This window comes from Ammospiza caudacuta, chromosome 10, assembly GCF_027887145.1.
Source record: "Ammospiza caudacuta isolate bAmmCau1 chromosome 10, bAmmCau1.pri, whole genome shotgun sequence".
In the NCBI taxonomy this organism is placed as follows: domain Eukaryota; kingdom Metazoa; phylum Chordata; class Aves; order Passeriformes; family Passerellidae; genus Ammospiza; species Ammospiza caudacuta.
In genome coordinates, this window is record NC_080602.1 from 10,325,053 (window position 1) to 10,345,393 (window position 20,341).

At 42.5% G+C, this 20,341-nt stretch overlaps 1 protein-coding gene across 1 annotated transcript in view; it reads right to left on the minus strand.

Moving 5' to 3' along the window:
- Positions 1–20,341, minus strand: part of MYO9A (myosin IXA) — a 175,817-nt gene that overhangs the window by 125,000 nt on the left and 30,476 nt on the right. Inside the window, exon 2 of the mRNA XM_058811168.1 lies at positions 18,299–19,222. Within this exon, the coding sequence (XP_058667151.1) occupies positions 18,299–19,141 (843 nt within the window). The 5' untranslated portion in view covers positions 19,142–19,222. The remainder of the gene's footprint in view (positions 1–18,298; positions 19,223–20,341) is intronic.

Below are 20,341 nucleotides of genomic sequence, written 5' to 3' on the forward strand. Positions count from 1 at the left end.
GAGACCATGAAGTGGAGGCTCAAAGCACCTTCCTTCAATTCTATGTTTTCGTGTATGTATTAAGAAACGTAGTTTGAGGTTGCATATTCCATGGAGGGGCAGGATTTTTAACAACACTTCAAGTCTAAATTTTTACAGTGGTCACACACATCCAATCTCACTGCAAGACTTCCAAGAGCAAAGAGCCAGCCCAAACCACCCACTCTGCATTGATTTTGGTCAAAATGGAGCAAACCAGGGAAAGGAATGCAGTCCAAATTTTTACAGCAGCACCCAAGTACGACTGAAGCTCCATCTGGGACCTCCCCCCACTAGCTGCTGAGATCTTTCCAGATGTGAGGAGAATGCTGCGTCACTAAGAATGTCAGAACAAATTAAGCCTCCAAAGGCATCTAATAGCATTTAAATTTGCTATCTCCTTAGTCTATGTGCATAATATTTTAGGAAACATCAGTTTTTCAAACCTTCCTGCCCTCCAGAAGAACACAGGTTAACAGGTATGTGCAATAATGCATAAATAATACAAATATTGCAAAGAAAGGTGTGTTGGATGGAGTGCTGGTGACCTGCTGTGTTGGGAGCTCTGCACAAGTGTTTCCCACCCCAGCTGCCAGCAGGGGAAACACAGCAGATACACTTGGAGAATCCACAGGGGCACTGCTTGCCGGAGCACACGGCAAACCAGACTTCGTTATCCAATTAATTTCATGGGAATATGCAAGGCTCTGTCAGAGCACACTCTCATTAACTTCCCTCTCCTCTGATTTCCTGAAGTGCTGGTGGTTTCCAGCACACAGGTATTGTACATCTCAATTCTTTTAACACCTTTTCTGTTTCCTGACAAACCCTCTCTGATTGTTCCTTACTCTGATGATACTCAGTCCCTCTCCATCCTGGTGTAACTAAAAACATTTACAATTCCCCTTGTAGAAATTTGCAGCTCCTCAATAGTAAAATTCAGAACACAATTTCTTTGTTCAACCTTTGAAGAATCGCTACAGTGTGTTTGAACCTTTTAGTAAACCTTCTGCAATTAAATATATAGCAAATAAATGATGTTGGTATCAAAGTAGCTGTGATAGGACACAGAAAGGGGTGAGAAATTTTGTAGACAGATGTCAGAGTATCTTTAACCAGCCTGACTGGAATAGCTGGAAAACCCAACCAGGATTTGAGTACAGGCTGAGACAAACTGCACAGCTCAAATACAAATTCAGAGTATTTCTTCTCAATGTAGCAAGAGATTCATTGGTTGTACTTAATGGGAGAAAAGGATCCTTAACCAGAGGAGCCCAGGGATGTGAAAAGGCAGAGGAAAAACAAGCACTCCCTGTGCCGAGCAGCAATACATAATTTATAACCCAAATAAAACCACATTTCCATCTATTATTTGGAAGTGAGTGGTGACCTAACACACAGCAGCACAGCACAATGAAGAGTGAGCCGTTCCTAATTACACTTGGTTTGTAAAAATGAACAGAGAACCATTGGTTATTTGCAAGGAAAGGAGCTGATGGCACTCTGGCACTTGCTCCAGGAGCCAGGTTGGAATGCTGGAGCATCCCTCCCTGCAGGGCCACAGGCAGAACAGAGCCCAGAGGCACAACCCCATCACCCTTGCATGACAGAGCATCTCCAGAGGGTGAAAGCCTTGGATCACAATGACTGATCCAAGATATAATTTTGTGTTCTCAATAAAAAACATAAGAACACATCCAAACCCATTGTTTTGATGTCCTAAATGTCCCTTCATAGGGCAGAACAAGGGAGGTGATGGTTTACAGGATTTTAGTCAAGCTCAGACCTGCCAATGAAAAACAGGCTGGAGGGAAACTTAGATCCAGATCTCACATTTTCCAGCACCTATTATCCACCTCCAAAACCATTATTCCACAGATATGGTTACTGCTGAGAGGTGACAACCTCATACACCACCCAACTCTCAATATGATGAAAACAACAAGGACATAATCACTCAAGGGGTCAAAATATCTCCACAAGTGTCTCCTAGAGGGATAAAATCTTGGAAAGATTTTGTAGGTGTAGAGCTAAAAGATCCCTCCCTTAAATAACAACACACACGTCATCCTGAAAGTGGGAATAAAGCAAGGAGCTCAACCACTCTTGTTGCATTTGGGACGATGGGAATTTATTATTTTTTCAACCTTCTTTATTATTATTTCTTTCCATTTTGCAATAAAAATGCATGTGGGGATGTAGCAGGAATCACAGGATTGCATCTGTTTATCCTGGCTGGGGAAGATGGGGATGCTGCTCCCGCTGGCTCACTCAAAGCAGCTTTATAAACCCCAACAAAAACACCATCAGTGCTAACTAAGGAGGGATTTGTTTGCATCTTTCAAGAGAATATTAAATGTATTTCTTTATTGACCTTAATCAGCAAGTAAAACACTACATTAAAAAATTAAACTCATGTGAAAACAGCATTTCTCCTCTAAATAGATCTGCCTGCAGTTCAGGAGGAGGGTGGAAAAGGAAACTAAAACACTGACAGAAAGGAAAACCACAGAAAGAAACCTTTCTTTCTCTTGCTGAGCCTCATCCTCTTGTTTATAACTCCCTAGGAGAACAGCAGCACGATTGTCCTACCTCGTGCTGGCCGGGTTTCAGCAGGAAGGGTTCGCTCAGCCGGCAGCCGAGAGCGAGGCCTTTCCCTGGCCATCCCTCATTCCACTGCTCCTTCCTCCCCATCTCCCCCCTTGGATGGCATCCAGGATAGGGGGGCCACTGATAATTCACCAGCTTCCCAGGCTGAAGTCATTATAATAATTAAAAACTCAGGTGGGGGTTGAAACAAGGCATGGAAAATAATCCCAGAGTATCATGGGCTGGACCAAAAAAAATTGGGGGGAAAAAGGAGAGAATTGGTGCTAAGGAGATCTAAAATCTAAGTGTGATGATTCAGAGATTTCCACCTGTACTCTGCTGTTCCCTGGGACATTTGGCACAAATACATGGGGGACGTTATTCCCAACTGTATCAAGACCCTGATCCAGCCTGCAAACAAATGGTTTGGGGGTTGCTACTGCATTTGCAATGCTTCCACTGCCACTTCAGAAAATAAATGCATCAAAGATAACTCATGTGAGAGGCAGAAAGAAGGAGGGAAATATCCACACTGAATTATCCACATATTTAAGTTCTGACTCACTGAACTGTTCACCCTCTGCATCCCTTTAACCCCATCGATGGCACCAGCCCCCCACAAGGCACACAAAATTAAACTGAGCTGACTCCATGGCTAGGAGTGGGAGAAAAAAATAAAACACCATGATTTTTCCTGAAAACACTCTGAGCAATTACAGGTGCCCTGCTCCAACTCATCCTTGTCCAGAGAAATTTGGCTCACAAGAAGCTGAAGTGTGGATCTGGCAATCAGGGGTGAAGTTGAATTAACTGCAGTTTGAATCCAGTCAAATACATGAAAGTCCTTCCAACCCTGCCCAATCCATAATTCCATTAAGTGCAGTGACTTTTCTCAAAGCAAGAAACTTATTAGTAAGCTCCAACCTATTTTCTATTTTGAATTTCCAGTTGAAAGCTTGAAATTTAATTAAACTCCTTGGAAAAATTAGTGGTTAAGATCTTATGACATGATAACCATGAAGCAATTTAAAAATTACAACCATTAAATCAAAATATAGACTTACGGCTCCTTCAGTATTTGCTCTCACAGATCCTCATGCCTTAAGCCACGAGGTGAGACATCCTGCTTATTCAAAAAGCTTCTTCCAGCTCCATTTCTCTTGTCAAACAGACACAATTAACATGGAAAACCAGAAATATTTCACTTACTCATAATTCTATCTTAATGAAGCTTTCCCAGCACCAAAAACCCACTGAGGGGAAACAATCTAACAACCCACAAGAGTGCTGCAGCATAGATGGAAGAAAAAGCCTGCCTATTCCTCAAGTACCCCCCACCCAACAGGGTCAATCTGCATGGAGCAGGATAAACTCCATTTGCTCAGAGCTCATGGATACCTTTAAAAGCCCAGCAATCAATAAAGTGCAGTTAAAAAACTTCATCCAGGGGGGCTCTAATGTGATGGGGATTAAGCAGATGCTGACCCATGCTGCTCTAAACTCGAAAATGGACCTCCATGACAACCTTATTCTGATTTAGTGGGACAGATGGGAAGAAAATAATGGATTTTTATTTCATATTTCTATAACTCATGCATATATTTTATCTATTTTATATTTTTATATCTCACATGTTGGATTTTATTAATATATCTTGTACACCTATTGTATATTTATTTTATTGTATATATATCCAATATTTGACAATTTAGGGAAGGCATTTTGGTTATAGGCTAATCCTTCACCCCAGAGCAACCATGGCCACTCCCATCAGTAAAATCCCCTCTGTGCCCCAGGTCCCTCCTGACTCATCACCTGGGGGAAGCACCAGAAATCAGAGCAATCTGGACTCATTTATTTATCATTTCAAGCTCTTCCAAGGAAGAACGTGGCGCTTGGCCCTCGCTGATCGCGCTGTCCCTTGGATGATGCCTTAACTCAAGCATCCAAGCCAGCGTCCACTCTGTCGATAAACCCTGCTGATAAATCTAATTAACGCCAGCTGAAAACCAGGCTAACATCAATAGCTGTCTTTTTTTTTTTTTTTTTTTTTAAAGCATTATGTTTTCTTCCAGTTTCATTGAAATGATTTGGCTTTCCTGCAGCAGATGAAAACCAGATGTTGCAAAGCGGGAAGGGGCTGCGCGAGCCAGCGCGAAAACGCAGGACTGCAACAGGCAGGTCGCACCCATTCATTACCCACATATTTCCCTTCTGCCAGGAGGTTATTTCTATTGCATCTCTGTGATTACAAATATTATAATTGTGATGTAACTCTAGAAAGCCCCGGGTCGTCCCTCGCAGCCCAGGGCCGCACGCGAGCCAAAAGGCGCCAGCAGAGTTTCTTTGTGCTGTGTAAGCACTTTGCAAAAGCCTTAATGCCAATATTATGCTTTGTAATCCCTCCTGGAGCAGCCCAAGCCCAGGATTAATCCAGGTTTAACAGCTCTTGGATGCCCACTTGTTACACTGAGACTATTCAGGAAGGCAAGGAGTTTGTGTGCATGGACACAAGGCAATTTAGGAGGCTTCACTGTGCAAAATTGAAGGTGCACCCCCCATTTCCCTGATTTGCAGCACAGGGTGGAGGAGCAGGAGTTGGGTTATTTATCATTTTCAGCAGCTATATGATGCAAAAATGGGGAGCATTGGTGCATTACGGGTGCATTTAGACTGGCAATATGCACCAGCAATGGAAATGGCAGGTGACCCTGTGCTGCATTTTTAGACATATTCCCCCAGCCAGAAAGAACTTTGAACTTCTTTCTCTTTCCACAGTATTACTTTTTTAACAATTTAATTTTAATCTAACATGTCCAGCAATAGAATATTCTGATTTAAAGCAAATATCTGGTGGCAATCCGGACAGGATGTGGGAGCAGGTCTTTCTGTGCTTCAATTTGCAGGAAAGAAAAGAGAAGGAAGGGGAAAATAAACCTTGTGCTGGATTTGCAGCACAAAAATCACTGCCCAGCAACACTGACAGCACTGGTGGGAATTACACATCATCAGTGTTGAGCAACTGCTATTCCAAGGAATCCACTGAAATTCCTTTAAAACTATCTTAATTCATATGAATTTCACATCACAGTGATGTAGCCATGGACTGGAGCAGTGTCTCTGTTCATACCAAATGTGCAACAAACATACCTCACATTTCACTGACAGATGCAATAATTAACATATTGGACAAATTTCCATTGCTAAACACTCTCCAAAATATTTTAACTATCCATCACAGCTGTGCTTTTCTGTAGCACAAAGAGTTTACTTCTATTATAGCTTGAGAATTAAATTAAAATAAAGCCTTTTACATTCACATTAAGCCATGACCCAGAGAATGCAATGGGGTTTTACCTGAGTAATTTTTTGGGGATTCTCTATGACACCTGAGATGCTATATTATTATTGCTGTTGGTATTATTGTTACTAGTAGTAGTAGTAATTATGAACATCTATGAGACTAGCAACACAGATGATTTTGTAAATATGCATATAGATATATTGCTATTGCATAGATTATTGCAGGACATATTAATATATATATAAATCTGGACTACTTTGAGTCACCTGCAATGCAGATTTTTCTTTGTGCATATATATTATTACACTATTATTACATTACATATATTAATATAACAAATATTATTACAGATGTTATTTTGAACTTCTTTGATACCTGCAGTGCAGATTGGGGTGTGTATATATGTAATTACATGTAATTATTATTACATATATTATTATGGCAGATATTATAATATATATATTATTTTGGATATGTATGTGACACCTGCAGTGCAAATTTGTGCGTGTAATCATATAATTAATATATATGTCAGTATTATAGGAGATACTGTCATATTTTATTATTATTACTATAGGAGATATTAACTTGTATTATTACTACTATAGGAGATATTAACTTATATTATTATACAAGTTGTTGTTGCTGTTATTTATGTATTTGATTTTGATATGACACCTGCAATGCAGATTTGTGTGTGTATTCATATAATTAATATATATGTCAGTATTATAGGAGATACTGTCATATTTTATTATTATTACTATAGGAGATATTAACTTGTATTATTACTACTATAGGAGATATTAACTTATATTATTATACAAGTTGTTGTTGCTGTTATTTATGTATTTGATTTTGATATGACACCTGCAATGCAGATTTGTGTGTGTATTCATATAATTAATATATATGTCAGTATTATAGGAGATACTGACATATTTTATTATTATTACTGTAGGAGATATTAAGATATATTATTATACAAGTTGTTGTTGTTGTTATTTATGTATTTGATTTTGATATGACACCTGCAATGCAGATTTGTGTGTGTATTCATATAATTAATATATATGTCAGTATTATAGGAGATACTGTCATATTTTATTATTATTACTATAGGAGATATTAACTTGTATTATTACTACTATAGGAGATATTAACTTATATTATTATACAAGTTGTTGTTGTTGTTATTTATGTATTTGATTTTGATATGACACCTGCAATGCAGATTTGTGTGTGTATTCATATAATTAATATATATGTCAGTATTATAGGAGATACTGACATATTTTATTATTATTACTATAGAAGATATTAACATATATTCTTATACAAGTTGTTGTTGTTATGTATTTGATTTTGATATGACACCTGCAATGCAGATTTCTACCTGCTTGTGCATGAAGCATCCCAAAACTTCCAAAATCCCATGGCAGCTTTTCCTCTAGCGCTTATTTGGAGAAACTAAAACGAAGTGCTCATTATAATTTTCCCTGGACAGCACATCCTGGTGCTGGCCATCACCCCCAAGGAGCAGAGAGGCTTTTGCAGGCTGATTGTGTGCATTCAGCCACTCCTGATTACAGCTCTGGGGAACAGCACGGAGCAGGGGAAATCGAGCGATCGGGGACGCGATGGACGGAACAAAGAGACGGCGACGAAACGCCAGAAAACAACTCCCAGGTTTGGCAGCGGGCTGGGAGTAGATCACTGACAATCCTGGCTTAAGGAAAGCTCCAGCGTGAATTTCCTGACTAAGGTAAAAAAAAACCTGGCTCAAATTTATGACCTGCTGGCAAGGTTACCTCTATCCCAGAGGCCTCCAAATACCAGGAACACTCTGGCCCAGAAATGCAGAGTTCAGCCTAATAATTCAAACACATTCCTCCCAGCATCGCCAGCTCCGCGGCCGTAGCCTTGGAGATAAAGACAAACTCCACATTTTTCTGAGCCTTAAACTAAACCAGAAAAGTGTATTTCCAAAGTTTGCAAAGTTCTCTTTCAATGAAGAAGTGGATATGAGCCTTGTAGAGAAGGTTGTTTTAAGGAGACAACACCAAATCTTCCCTATCTCCATGGATGGTAGATGGAAACCACTCTACCTGTATTTGCTGAACAACAAAAAAATACAGCATTTTCTGCTCCTCAGGACTATTTTCCAAATCTCTTTAATTAAAGGATAATTCACTTTGTACATATAACAAGATAACCCTCAACTGAACCCCACAATTCCCCACAGGAGAGACTCAGGACTACTCCTTACACCTACCAGCCTGTATGTAGAATATTTGGAATCCTGAGAAATTTCTTCAAAAAAGGATTTTGTGTTATGAAATCTGCTTTGCATCTTTTTCTTTTGTTTCTTCATTTATTTCTTTTCTGTTTCTTCTCCATGCACATCAGATCCTTTACTGAAGTCTGGACCTGCTCTGCTTTGGAAAGCACTCAAGCAACAAATATTTGGGAGACAGCTCCCAACCAACCCACCAAACCAAAACTTTGCTCCCCAAACCTGCTGTTTCTCAAAAAAACCTTTTTGATTTCCTCAACGATAAAGCAAATTAAGTATAAACATTTTATCCTTATGTTGGATGTGAGCATTTTCACCCAGCTGCTTTCATTCTCCTTTGTTATCCTTCACTGAGATCCTTGGCTAAGATTTTTCTCCCAATTAAGAACCTGAAGTCAATCTGCCCATTTTGGGACAATCAGTAAATCTTTGGTCTCCACCACAAAGTCAGTGCACAGGAATCACGTTCTTTTGTTCTTATTTCCTTCTTTCAAATGAGAATAGTGTGGATCTGGACAGCACTGACAAAAAAATTATATTTTTTAAAATTACATTATGGGCAGAAATTGCTCAACTTTTCCTTTCCTCCTTTTTTTAAAAATATAGACATATATATGTTCTATAACTATAAATAATGTTTTACATGACAATAATCCTGATTTGTCTTGTGCTGTGCTAAATTTTCAATTATTTTGACTCTTAATCAATATTGTTGAAATCTTGATTCCTTTTCCTCTATTCAGGCTTTCCTTATGGCCACTGATAGTGAAGCTGACCCCAAAAACACCCATTCAGACTTAGCAGATGAAGATTGTGCCAATTTAGGAGATCCCTGAGCTACAGCTGCCTGCAAGGCGTGGGACTAGCAGGCAGGTCTCATCCTGCTTGCTTCATGTCCTCCCAGGGCTGGGATGAGGATGAGGTGAAGCCTTCATCTGTGGCAGCACAGAGGAAGATCTGGCTCTCCATGGCTCTTCACTCCTGCACAGGAGGTGCTTCCCCTCAGCTCAAGGCTCCACAGGAGCAGGGAGCGATGGTAGGACACCAACTACCCAGGGACAGAGAGCTTTGTTAACCTGCTGATGCAAAATGGACATAATTTGGTTTTTATACTTTGAATATGCTGAAAATAAATTATCTACAAAAGGTCTCCACTGTTTGAAACTCTTCAGATTCTCCTTGTCCTTTCATCTTCCCTATCACAGCCTCTGCCCAGAGAAGTCAAAATCCCCAATCACAGTGACAAAGCCAAAGGCTCAACTGTCTGGCACGCCGTTGATTCCTCATCCATCTTAATTAAGGGAATAGAAGGGAGCTGCAATCTGCTGCTGCCGTTAGGGCAGATCCCTTCCGCAAACACGGCAAACAATGATTTTATTTGCCTACCCTGAATTGCTGCCATGAGCTCCTGTGAGCCTTGTGCAACGTGGGACTGGGAGAGGATTGTTCCACCGCCCTCCGCCGAGCTTTAACTTAACCTCTACGTAATATTTAACCTTAAACAGCAAACAAATGGGAGCAGCTCCCTGCCTCTGCCTCCCTGAAGTGCCTTGCTGCTTTTACCTGAATCCTCTTGGATTGGCAAAGCCATTGGGGCAAATCAGGAGGCACTTGGTTAAACTCCTTTATATCCTTAAGATGTTGAAAGAAAACTGCAATCCACCTGTTGTAGAAGAGGTGGACAACAATGCCCATCCCAGCAATTCCTGGGTTGAGGCATTTTCAGTGATGACCATCATCACACTCCCCAGTGAACACACTGACTTGGAAAGTAACAATTACAGGCATGAACACCAGCTCAACTGGAGGTCTCCTAGTCCTGATATGTGAGTATTCTTGGTGCAACTGCCACATCTCTGCATAGATGGACCAAAATACCAGGTTTGCTTCTTTTTACGACACCTCAGTATATGAATCAACCCAAGTATGAAGTTGTCTCAGTCCCTCAGTTACTGGAATTATCAAGTCTATTCCCACAGGAATCATATGGGGAAAGAAGATGTACACATTGCAGGGCTGTATTTATCACAGAATCATGGAATCACTGAGATTGGAAATGACCTCTGAGATCATCAAATCCAACCTGTGATCACCACCTTGTCAACCAGACCAGAGTGCTGAGTGCCACATCCAGTTATTCCTTCAACACCTTCAGGGATGGGGACACCTCCTTCCTGGGCTGTCCATTCCAATGCCTAATCACACCTTCTGTGAAGAAACTCTTCCTAAAGTCCAATCTGAACCTCCACTGAGGCAGCTTAGGACAATGAATGTCCTCTTGTCCTGTCCCTCATCTCCTGAGAGCACAGTGCAGCCCCAAGCAGGCTGCACCCTCCCGTCAGGGAGCTGTGGAGAGTGGAGCAGGAACAGCAGAGGCTGCGGAGATGAGGAAGGGCCTGGAGCATCGCCCTGCCAAGGAGAGGCTGAGGGGGCTGGGGCTGCTCAGCCTGGAGAGGAGCCCTCAGGCCTGGGTGTCCCTGGATACAGGGAAGGGCAGAGCAGGGCCCAGGCTCTGCTCCAGGCCCAGCAATGGTCCCAGAGCCACGGGCAGGGACAGAGCTCAGGAAGCTCCACCTGGACAGGAGGAAGAACTTCTTCACAGTGCAGTCACCAAGCACTGGACAGATTGTCCAGGCAGGCTGTGGAGTTTCCTTCATTGGAGATATTCCAGAGCTGTCTGGACACAATCTTCTGCCCTGTGGGCCCAGGTGACCACTGTGGTCCCTGCTATAACTAACCACCCTTTCTCTGCCCCCCACCCTATAAAATTGGTGGCAATAACAATTTATTGTTACAAGTAGCAATTCTTGCCCTATAAATAAGAAGGGGGAGCCTTTCTCCCTTGAAGACATGGAGGACAGAGTCAGAAAATCCTATCTGCTCCCTTGGGATACAATTTCCGAGCTCAGTAGCACACTGTCATTGAGCTGTCAGGAGAGGCATTTGCTCCTGGGCCAGCAAACCCAAATGCTCTCCCAGAGGTCTTTAGGGCACAGCACTCTCATTCTGGGCCCAGAAAAGCCACAGGGATGGCAGAAACCATTAAAAAAGCCCAAATCTGTGAAATTACCACCAAAGCTGGGTGTAGTCCCTGTCCTACAAAGGCTCCTTGTTCCCAGGCTCTTCTGTTCCCCACCAAGGCTGCAGCACAGCACCCACCTGGCATCCACCCAGCACCCAGCCCAGCGTGTCAATTCCCATACAGGCTACCCAGCCACGGAAAAAGTCAAAAGGGTCTCAGAAAATGCTCCTGAAAACAAAAAAATCTGTATTTTGACAGGGAGAAGGGGGAGGGGGAAGAAACAAAATCCCTACTACGGCATTAACTTCTCACTCCATGACTAGAAAAACATGGTGCTGTATTAACTATGCACATTAGGAATAAAAAGTCCTTGTCTTGGTTGTTAAGTTTTCGTGGAAGCCTTACTGAACAGCAGCAACATGATCTTTGATTGAAAACATCATTTATCAAAGTGCTACATAATAATTACAGCATTTGTTAAATAGAGAGAAAAAGGGAAAATAAGGTGTCAGAAAATGAACCCTTCCTTCGTGTTTTGTTAAATATGCACCTTGATAGTCAAGTTTTACCAGAAAAGCTGAATACAAACCCAAATAACAGAAACATTGGTGGAATAAGACCGGGAAAGATATTTTAAAAATGGTATTAGAAAGTAAATTGTTGTCTAATACCATATAATACTGAGCATCATCTCAGTTTGAATGAACACATGGTCCCTGCCAGGGTCAGATTCAGGGTTATTTTGTATAGATACATAAATATTTATAGATTCTGGACAGCCAGAGATCCTGATATTAGTGATCCATAAAGCCTGGCTATCTAGAGGTCCATAAAGTCAGGATGTCTTGCAAGGTGAGCACTCCACCCAACAAGGGCAGGGTTTATTTGGCATTTCCCTCCTGGAAACAAAATAGCTCCTAATTCTTAAGGGGGGGAGAAAAAGCAGCTTCATATAAACCTGCTTTAATAACAAATCCATCTCCCCACTGTCATCTCAGGGAAGGAACATCATTTTTTGCCATTCAAGTGCAATAATCTGGACTTTGAAGTAATGAAATATTTGCTGAAGATAGCATGTAATGAAAAATAATAACAATATTAGACCCAGGCACTGATACAGCCCATCTGATATGGCAGGAAGACTCTACAGTGAAAATATTGAATAATTCAGTGTCAGAAATAGGGATGAACAAGATGCTATTTGATACAGAGCCTGAAACTGTAAAAGCTCCCAGCTGAAGAATCCCAGCCTTTTGCAAGCACTGGTGAAAAGCAGTTGGTGCACAGCCTTGCTGTGGGAGTCCTTTGTGTCAGGCCTGCACAAATTCTTCCCACATTAGGCATCAGCTGTATAATCTCCGTGTGCTGCTCTCTCTCTAACCTCTCCAGGCACTGGGGAGGCAAGAATGCAGAGGGGAAAAAATCCTGGCTGCTGTGTTCACACCTACCCCAAACTCAGATGGCAGAGCAGTGATAATTGCATATATCATAGGTTAAAAATTATTAAAAGTGAATAATGAGCAGAAGAATAAATATTCCCTCTCCTTTCATACAAATCCATTTTTTTGGATATAAAACTTTTAGAGCCACATAATACAAGCCAATTACTTAAAAATCACTGTAGTGGAAACTGAACATTGTGAACTGAATCAGAGAATCTATTTTCTTTTGTCAAGTCCATTTTAATGGAATTTGGTTACCTCCCATTAATACTGTTCCAAATAGAGAGTAAAAATGTAAATATACTTAAATTTTATTTCCCATTAACATTGTTTCAAGCAGGAATAGAGAAAAAAGGGGAATATACTAAAAATTTACATCCCATTAGCATTGTTCCAGGTAAAAATATGAATATGGTCCATTTGCAAATGTCATTTCTCACAGGCAAATAACAGTGCCCTAATTCCTATATGAATCAGGCAGCTCCTTTATCCTCATTCCTGTACAGGAGTTAAGAGTGTGGGATCTGCCAGAGGAGCTGGGTCCTGCCCAGGATAGCTGCAGGAGAAGCAGCAGAGGCCCATGCACAGGGAGCTCTGGCCCCTCCGTGTTTCCAGCGCTGCCCGAACCTGCTGGAAGTGCAGGACACGCCTGATCATTCCAGTTAATTGATTTTTCTAACTCGACTCAATGGCTCTTTGTCTGGCTCTGGAAACATTCAGCAGCATCCACTGCAATTCCAGCACTGTGGAGTTGTTCTGCTCACACCTCGCAGGGCTGCACCTCCAGCTGCCAGGGCTCAATTCAGCTGGGAGGACCCTGCACATCAGCACAAAACCCTGGAAAATAACATCCATTTTCTAGATGCTGTCTGCATTTCCCTCTAACAACCCTACAATCAGGATTAAGTAAATAAGAAAAAATAAAGGCTCTCAGCTACCAAGGCCTTCAGGTGGCAACTCTGCCTTCCCCACAAAAGCAAAACACACACATTGCACAACATTGCTCCAGAAACCAAAAAGTAACTCCAGCTGATGTTCCTAAGGTTCCTGTGCAAACCACCACCACTGGGAATGCAAATAGCAGGGCCATGTCTACAGAAAGCTCCCTGCAGTTCTTTCCATAGCAATTCAAGCAATCAATTCCTTTTTTTCTGGCAGAGATGCTGCAGATGCAGTTCAGCTGTGAAGGGCAGCAGCAGCTCCCCTTGGCCACCGCCTCTCCCAGGAACACAGCTCTTGGCTTTTTTTTAAAAAAGCAACTGAGAGATCCCCACTGGGATGTCTGAAAAGGCAAATCAACAGCTGCTCAGACAACACATCTGCTGTGTGTAGCTGCCATGGCTGCACTCCTGTGACAAATGAGATGCTGAGAAAGGGACCGATGGTAAAACAATCTGGTGTAGACTCCTTTAGACCAAGGTTCATCCAATACCTGTCTGAGGAACTTTGGGCATACCTGAGTCAGGGAGGATTTTCCTACTTTTGCAGTTTTATGCAGAATTGAAAAAGAAATTAGCAAGATGTAATAAATTAAGTTGCATTCAGAGCTCCCCAGAAAGCTGAAGCATGGTCCAGGAGGATGCTCACAGGCTGTACCACGTACCAGTAAAAGGTGATGATCCCATCCACATCCCACCTCTAAGGGTTACAATCCATAAAAACAAGCTGGGATTCCAACATAAAGTTCATCTGGATGTTTCTAGCTAATAGAATTAAAGAGAAAACAGGGTTTTAAAACACTGTTCCAAGTTCATATCAACAAGTTCCCTAGATCTGGGATAAAATATCCCTGCAGGGACAAAGCACAGCTCTCCAGGCAAAGCACAAATTGAATCATGGCATGCTTTGGATTGGAAGGCAACTTCAAAGATCATCTAATCCAACCCCCTGCCCTGGGCAGGAACACCTTCCACTAGGACCTGGCTGTTCAACCTCTCCAACCTTGAATGCTTCCAGGGATGGAACAGCCACATCTTTTCCAGTGTGAAGAAATTTTTCCAACCCAAACCTCCCCTGGCACATCTTGAGGCCATTTCCTCTTGTCCTCTCCCTTGTTCCCTGAGAGCAGAGCCCAACCTCCCCAGCTGCCCCCTCCTGTCAGGGAGTTGTGCAGAGCCACAAGGTCCCTCCTGAGCCTCCTTTTCCCCAGGCTGAGCCCCCCCAGCTGCTCCTGGTGCTCCAGACCCTCAATGTCTTGTTGAGGTGTGGCACTCTGGGCTCCTGATGGAGAATCAAGATGAGCAGAAGTCATCTTCACCTCAAATATTGCATGGAGTCAATCAGAAACAAAATAGAACTGCAGCATGTGGAACTCTTCCTTAATTAACTACACAAAATTATGGCTTTTGAGAAGCTCAGTCTTGAAACTAAAAAAACAAAATGCAAAATTTAGTAAGCTGAGCTCTGCTGAACAAGCAAGTTTTAATAGGGCATAATGTGTTTCAGAAGAAAATGGGGAGAAACTGAGGAAAAATATAAAGAAAATCACCTGTTTTTTAAAAAATTGGAATCTTGTTATTAGAAAAAATAGTATAAAATGTAATTTCTCACAGGGAAATAAAGGTGCCCTAATTCCTAAATGAATCAAGCAGCCCCTCATCCTCATTCCTGTACAGGAGTTAAGAGTGTGGGATCTGCCAGAGCAGCTGGGTCCTACCCAGGATAACTCCAGGTCTGGCACCCACAGGAGAAGCAGTATTGGCATTTAAGGAATATAATTTATGAAAGATCATATATAAATATGCATGTATTTTAAAATATAATTTATCACCAAAAGAAGCATATTGCAACCATTCCAAGGAGCACCACAACAACAAAATTTTCCTATTAAATCCCAGCAGAAGAAAAAGAAAATGCATAGGATTTACATCAAATACACTTTAAAAGGACACGCCTGGTCTCAGTACACACCTCAAACTACGTGCAACTAGTGAATGATGTCACCCTGTTTGGAGGGCAGTAACAGCTTGTCTTGACAGCCATCCCCAAAAGTCCAATTTGGACAAGACTCAGGAATCTCATGCAACAACAACAAAAAAATTCCCAAACAATAGCCCCAAGCTGTTCATGAAAGGTAAATTAGGAAAACAGAGAAGCTGAAGAAAAAAAAAAAAAAATCTTAATTTTGCTCCACTTCCGCTCCTGCTGTGTGAGCATGACAGCAAAGGCATTCCCAGGAACAGGAGGTTCCATGCACTTGTCCTGCCAGAGACACTTTTCAGGCAGAGAAAGAGATCAATGGGTCCAAGCGAGCTGTTGGTTGCTCCATTTTCTAAATCAGAAGTCACAGCACAAAGAGCTGTGTCGCTGCCTCTGAAGGACAAACCTGAGCTGAACACAACCTGATCTTAAATATGCAAAGGGAATGCAGAAGGTGTCTGGAGGAGAGAAGAAGAACAAAGGAAACGATGAAAAAAAATCCCCAAAAGTTTGGCATCTAAACTTCCAGAGTTTATTCAATTTATTTCAACCACAACTTAAAAGGTCAAATCTGCAAACGCTTTGCAAAGTAATGCAACCCAAAGCTCTGCTCTGAAGATCCCTTTCTTGGGAAGCTCTAGAAAGAGAAGGAAAAGCAGAAATATAGGCACTTTGTCTTTCAGGCTCCCTGATTTGTGACTATTTGGGACCAGTGCTGGCAGAGCAGAAGAAATTCTGGATTACCCCCACTTTTCCAAGAGGCCTGGAAGCAGACACAGCACAACAGCAGCCGTCCAGCTGCTGGAGTGAAGGAATGCAAACTTCTGTTCCAACAGCAAAAAAAAAAAATATAACAGATATGATTCGGGATTTTTTTCCCTCAAAAACAGCTGCAGATCTTGCGAAAGGAAAACAAAAGGCTGGAGTGCATCCCTGCCCTCCACCTCATCCCAACACACACAACTTGCCAGATCTGGGGCTTTGAGCAACCTCAGCTAGAGGAAAGGGAAGCAAGGAGAAGAACTACAAAGCTGCTTTTTAAAGGAAAAGAATATTAAGAATTAGGAAGGAATTCTTCCCTGTGATGGTGGAGAGGCCCTGGCACAGAGAAGTTCCAAGCTCCATTCCTGGAATTGTTCCAAGCCAGGTTGGACAGGTCTTGGAGCAACCTGGAATAGAGGAAGGTGTTGCTGCTCATGGCAGGGGGTGGAATGGGATGGGAATGGGATGATCCCTTCAACCCAAACCATTCCATAAATGGTCCCCAGAAGAAGTGAGTGGCCACCACCAGAGCAGGATTCCCAACAAACCATTTGTGATGCCTCTCTCCATCCAAGAGCCAAGCAAATAGACAACCTATTCCTGAGAAAAGTAGAATCTAAGAAAAAAAAAACCAATTCCCCAAACTTCCCTCTACCTTTCTTTTCACAGAGATATCTCTTCCCCACCTCCAGAAATCTAACCTAGACAGAGATGCTCTCTCTGACACCGCTAAAGAGAACTATAAAATGACCTTGGTCCAACATGACACATTAGGCAACAATCAAAAACTAAAGAGCATGGAAGTGTTTCAAATAAATAACAGGACTGCAGGTGGAACAACAGGACTGGAGGTGGAATGCAACAGTCTTCATGCCAGTTTTCTGAAATTAATGTGGTCACCAATGTGGGTCACCACAGTAACCACCATTAATTACAGGAGCCTGGTCTGATGTTTTCTCATTAACTCCAGAGAGTGAGAGGGAGAGGATGCATGCACCAAAAATCCTCCTTGGATCATGGCTCCCAAGGACAATGGCATGGCTGAAGCTGACACATCACCCATGTGCAGATGGGCTTTAAGCAACAAAATTCTAACTGGCAAAATTGTCAATTCCAAGGAAAACCATCTCAACCACTATGGGGCAAGCTCATGACTAATTAATTAATTAATTAATGCTGGTATTCCACTTCACAGTTTCATACCTGAAAAGTTGATGACCAAGTTTATCTAACCTCTAAAAAAATACACAGGAAGAGTCTTTAAGCAACAAAATTCTAACTGGCAAAGCTGTCAATTCCAAGGAAAACCATCTCAACCACTATATGGGGCAAACTCATGACTAATTAATTATGCAATGCTGGTATCCCACTTCAGCGTTTCATACCTGAAAAGTTGACGGCCAAGTTTATCTAACCTCTAATACACAGGAAGAGTCCTCATAAAGTAACCAGTAAGTGGCCAAATCAAGCACTCGTGGTTAGAAAACACAATTTTGACCATGAAAGTTACCTTTGATTTCTTCCCCAGCTCAAAGAAGCTGACTGCATAGAAACTCCATAAATACAACATTATCAATACATTGTGTGCAATGAAATCCCTTTTCAATATATTAGAAAATTGCTACTGATAATTCTCATTTCCATTTTCCCACTGAGAAATCCCCGAGATAAACCTGCACTGAGAAACACTTGAGTGAAAACAAAGCATTAACAAATTTGGCAGCAAGCCATCTGCTGTACTTTTGCTTTTTCCTCTTTTTTTTGGAAGCAGGTAATATTCTATAGGTGGAAATACAAGTTTCTCTCATTGCTAATGCTGTTGTCACTTTATTATCAGTATTTAGCAGATAACCACAGAGTTAAGTGTCACAATAAAATCCCAACTACTCAGGTTTGGTTTTTTTCACCGTTAAAACATTTCCACACTACTATCATTTCCATCTTACCTCAAGCACTGGGCCAGCTCCAAGAATAATCTGTTCTACTCCACTGGCAAATCCCTTCTGGCTGAGGGCGGTGAGGTGATGAATCAGAAAGTTGGTGCTCTGTGTCTTTCCCGAGCCACTCTCTCCTGAAATCACGATGCACTGGTTCTTCTTCCTCTGGAGCATAGCGTGGTAAGCCACATCTGCCACGGCGTAAATGTGGGGCTCCAGCTTCCCCAGCTGATGGTTATCGTACATCTTCACATACTTGGGGTTATAAATAGGTAGGAACTTGAAGGGATTAATAACGATGAGGATGCTGCCGACGTAGGTGTAGATTTTTTCCTGCTTGAAGCGGTTTCGGAGATTTTCCAGGAGCGTTTTCTCGTTCAGGTCCGGCAAACCGCACAAGTCATCGTAGTCCTTCTGCTGGGGCTGGGGGAGGAAGCCCCTCTCCACCATCCTGCGCCGCTCCTCCGTCACCCTCAGCCACGACTGGAGGCTCCCGTAGTGGATGGAGCCATCCAGGTTCTTCTCCCGCAGCAGGAAGCGATAATCCTCGCCGCTGATGCGGTTCTCCAGCGCCATGCGCGGCCACAGCATCATGCGCTGCACCGGGCAGTCCGTGGGGTTGAGGATCCATTCCTCCCCTCCAAACTCCTTCACTTCGGCCAACACGTAGCATTTTGTCTTCTCCAGCTGCAGTTTGTCGATGAGCGAGTCGATGACCTCGGCGGCCGTGGAGGTTTTCCTGGCGGCGATGGGGCAGTAGATGGTGCCCTCTGCGATGCTCCCGGGGTAGATGTGCAGCGTGTACTCGCTATCCTCAAAGCGTCGTCTGCCTCCAACATCATTTACACTCATATTGGATCCTGGCCCATCAGTCCCTGGGCTGCATAGTCAGGACTGTGTGCTGGATCTTGTCAGGTCATCATGTTAGCAAGGCTAAAAAACAAAATAAAAACAGTTCGGTGTTATCCTACAAATACCCCAAAGCTGTAGCAGATAGCTAGGCAGATATTCAACACCCAAACACTACACACACAACACAGCCTCCCCCTACTCCTCCTCCCACAGCCCCTGAAGCTTTTGCCAATTTTGCCCCTGAAAATCAGGAATACCCTCTGATTTTCAGCAAAAATTTTGTGAGCAACACACCAGAAAACCTCCTGAATCCATCTCATGGGTGCGTGGTACTCAGCACCCACAAATTTTAGCTGCTAAAACAAAATGACCATCACCTTCCCCTGCACACCTGGCCCTTGCTACAGATGCATTTTTCCACAGTCCAGTGCCAGTGAAGAGGAGATAAATTCCTTTCCTTCCTGTCCAGATTTTGAACCCATGATGATTTAATCAGCAGCACTTTTTCCCCTACCAAGTCACCCCTTTTCAGAGATGTGCATATCTCACACTGGATACAACTTACTGCAACCAACTCCTTTGTACATTGCACTTTTTATTTCTATTATACTGCTTAAAACCAAACAAACCCATCTCTCTGGCAATGAAACATCAAATGTGCAGCTGATTTCTCAAACTCCATCACTACAAGAAGATAACACACCACCAGCAGCCCCAGATAAAAGCAAATTCAGAGTTAAAGGGCCCCAGCTCTCCACCAGTTCTAGCAAACTCCAAACTGCCCTGGAAGATGTTAAGAGTTACTCCAATAGAAAGACAAAAAGGAACTAGGGAGAAAAGCAGGACCCTCAGAACCAGGATCTGGGCAATCAGGTGGCAGTGACGCTTCATACAGACTAAAGTTTACATGGACACACATCGTAATGTTATTTGTAATCTTGAGTTTTTCATTGAGCACTGCCCCACTGAAGCAAGACCTCACAACTGTGACAGTTCCCTCCTGGCATCAACAAAATGCTCAAGAAGGGTCAAAAAACCATGAAGTCAAAACCCACAACAGTTTTAGGGAACTTCAGATATTTGATGCTGGCAAGAGTATTCAGGGACAGCATTTCACTGGTCACCCTGTTCCTGCATTCTCCCCCAAGTTTCCAGATCCAGGACCTTCAATCCAAGTACAGCCACCCTCATCTCCCACAT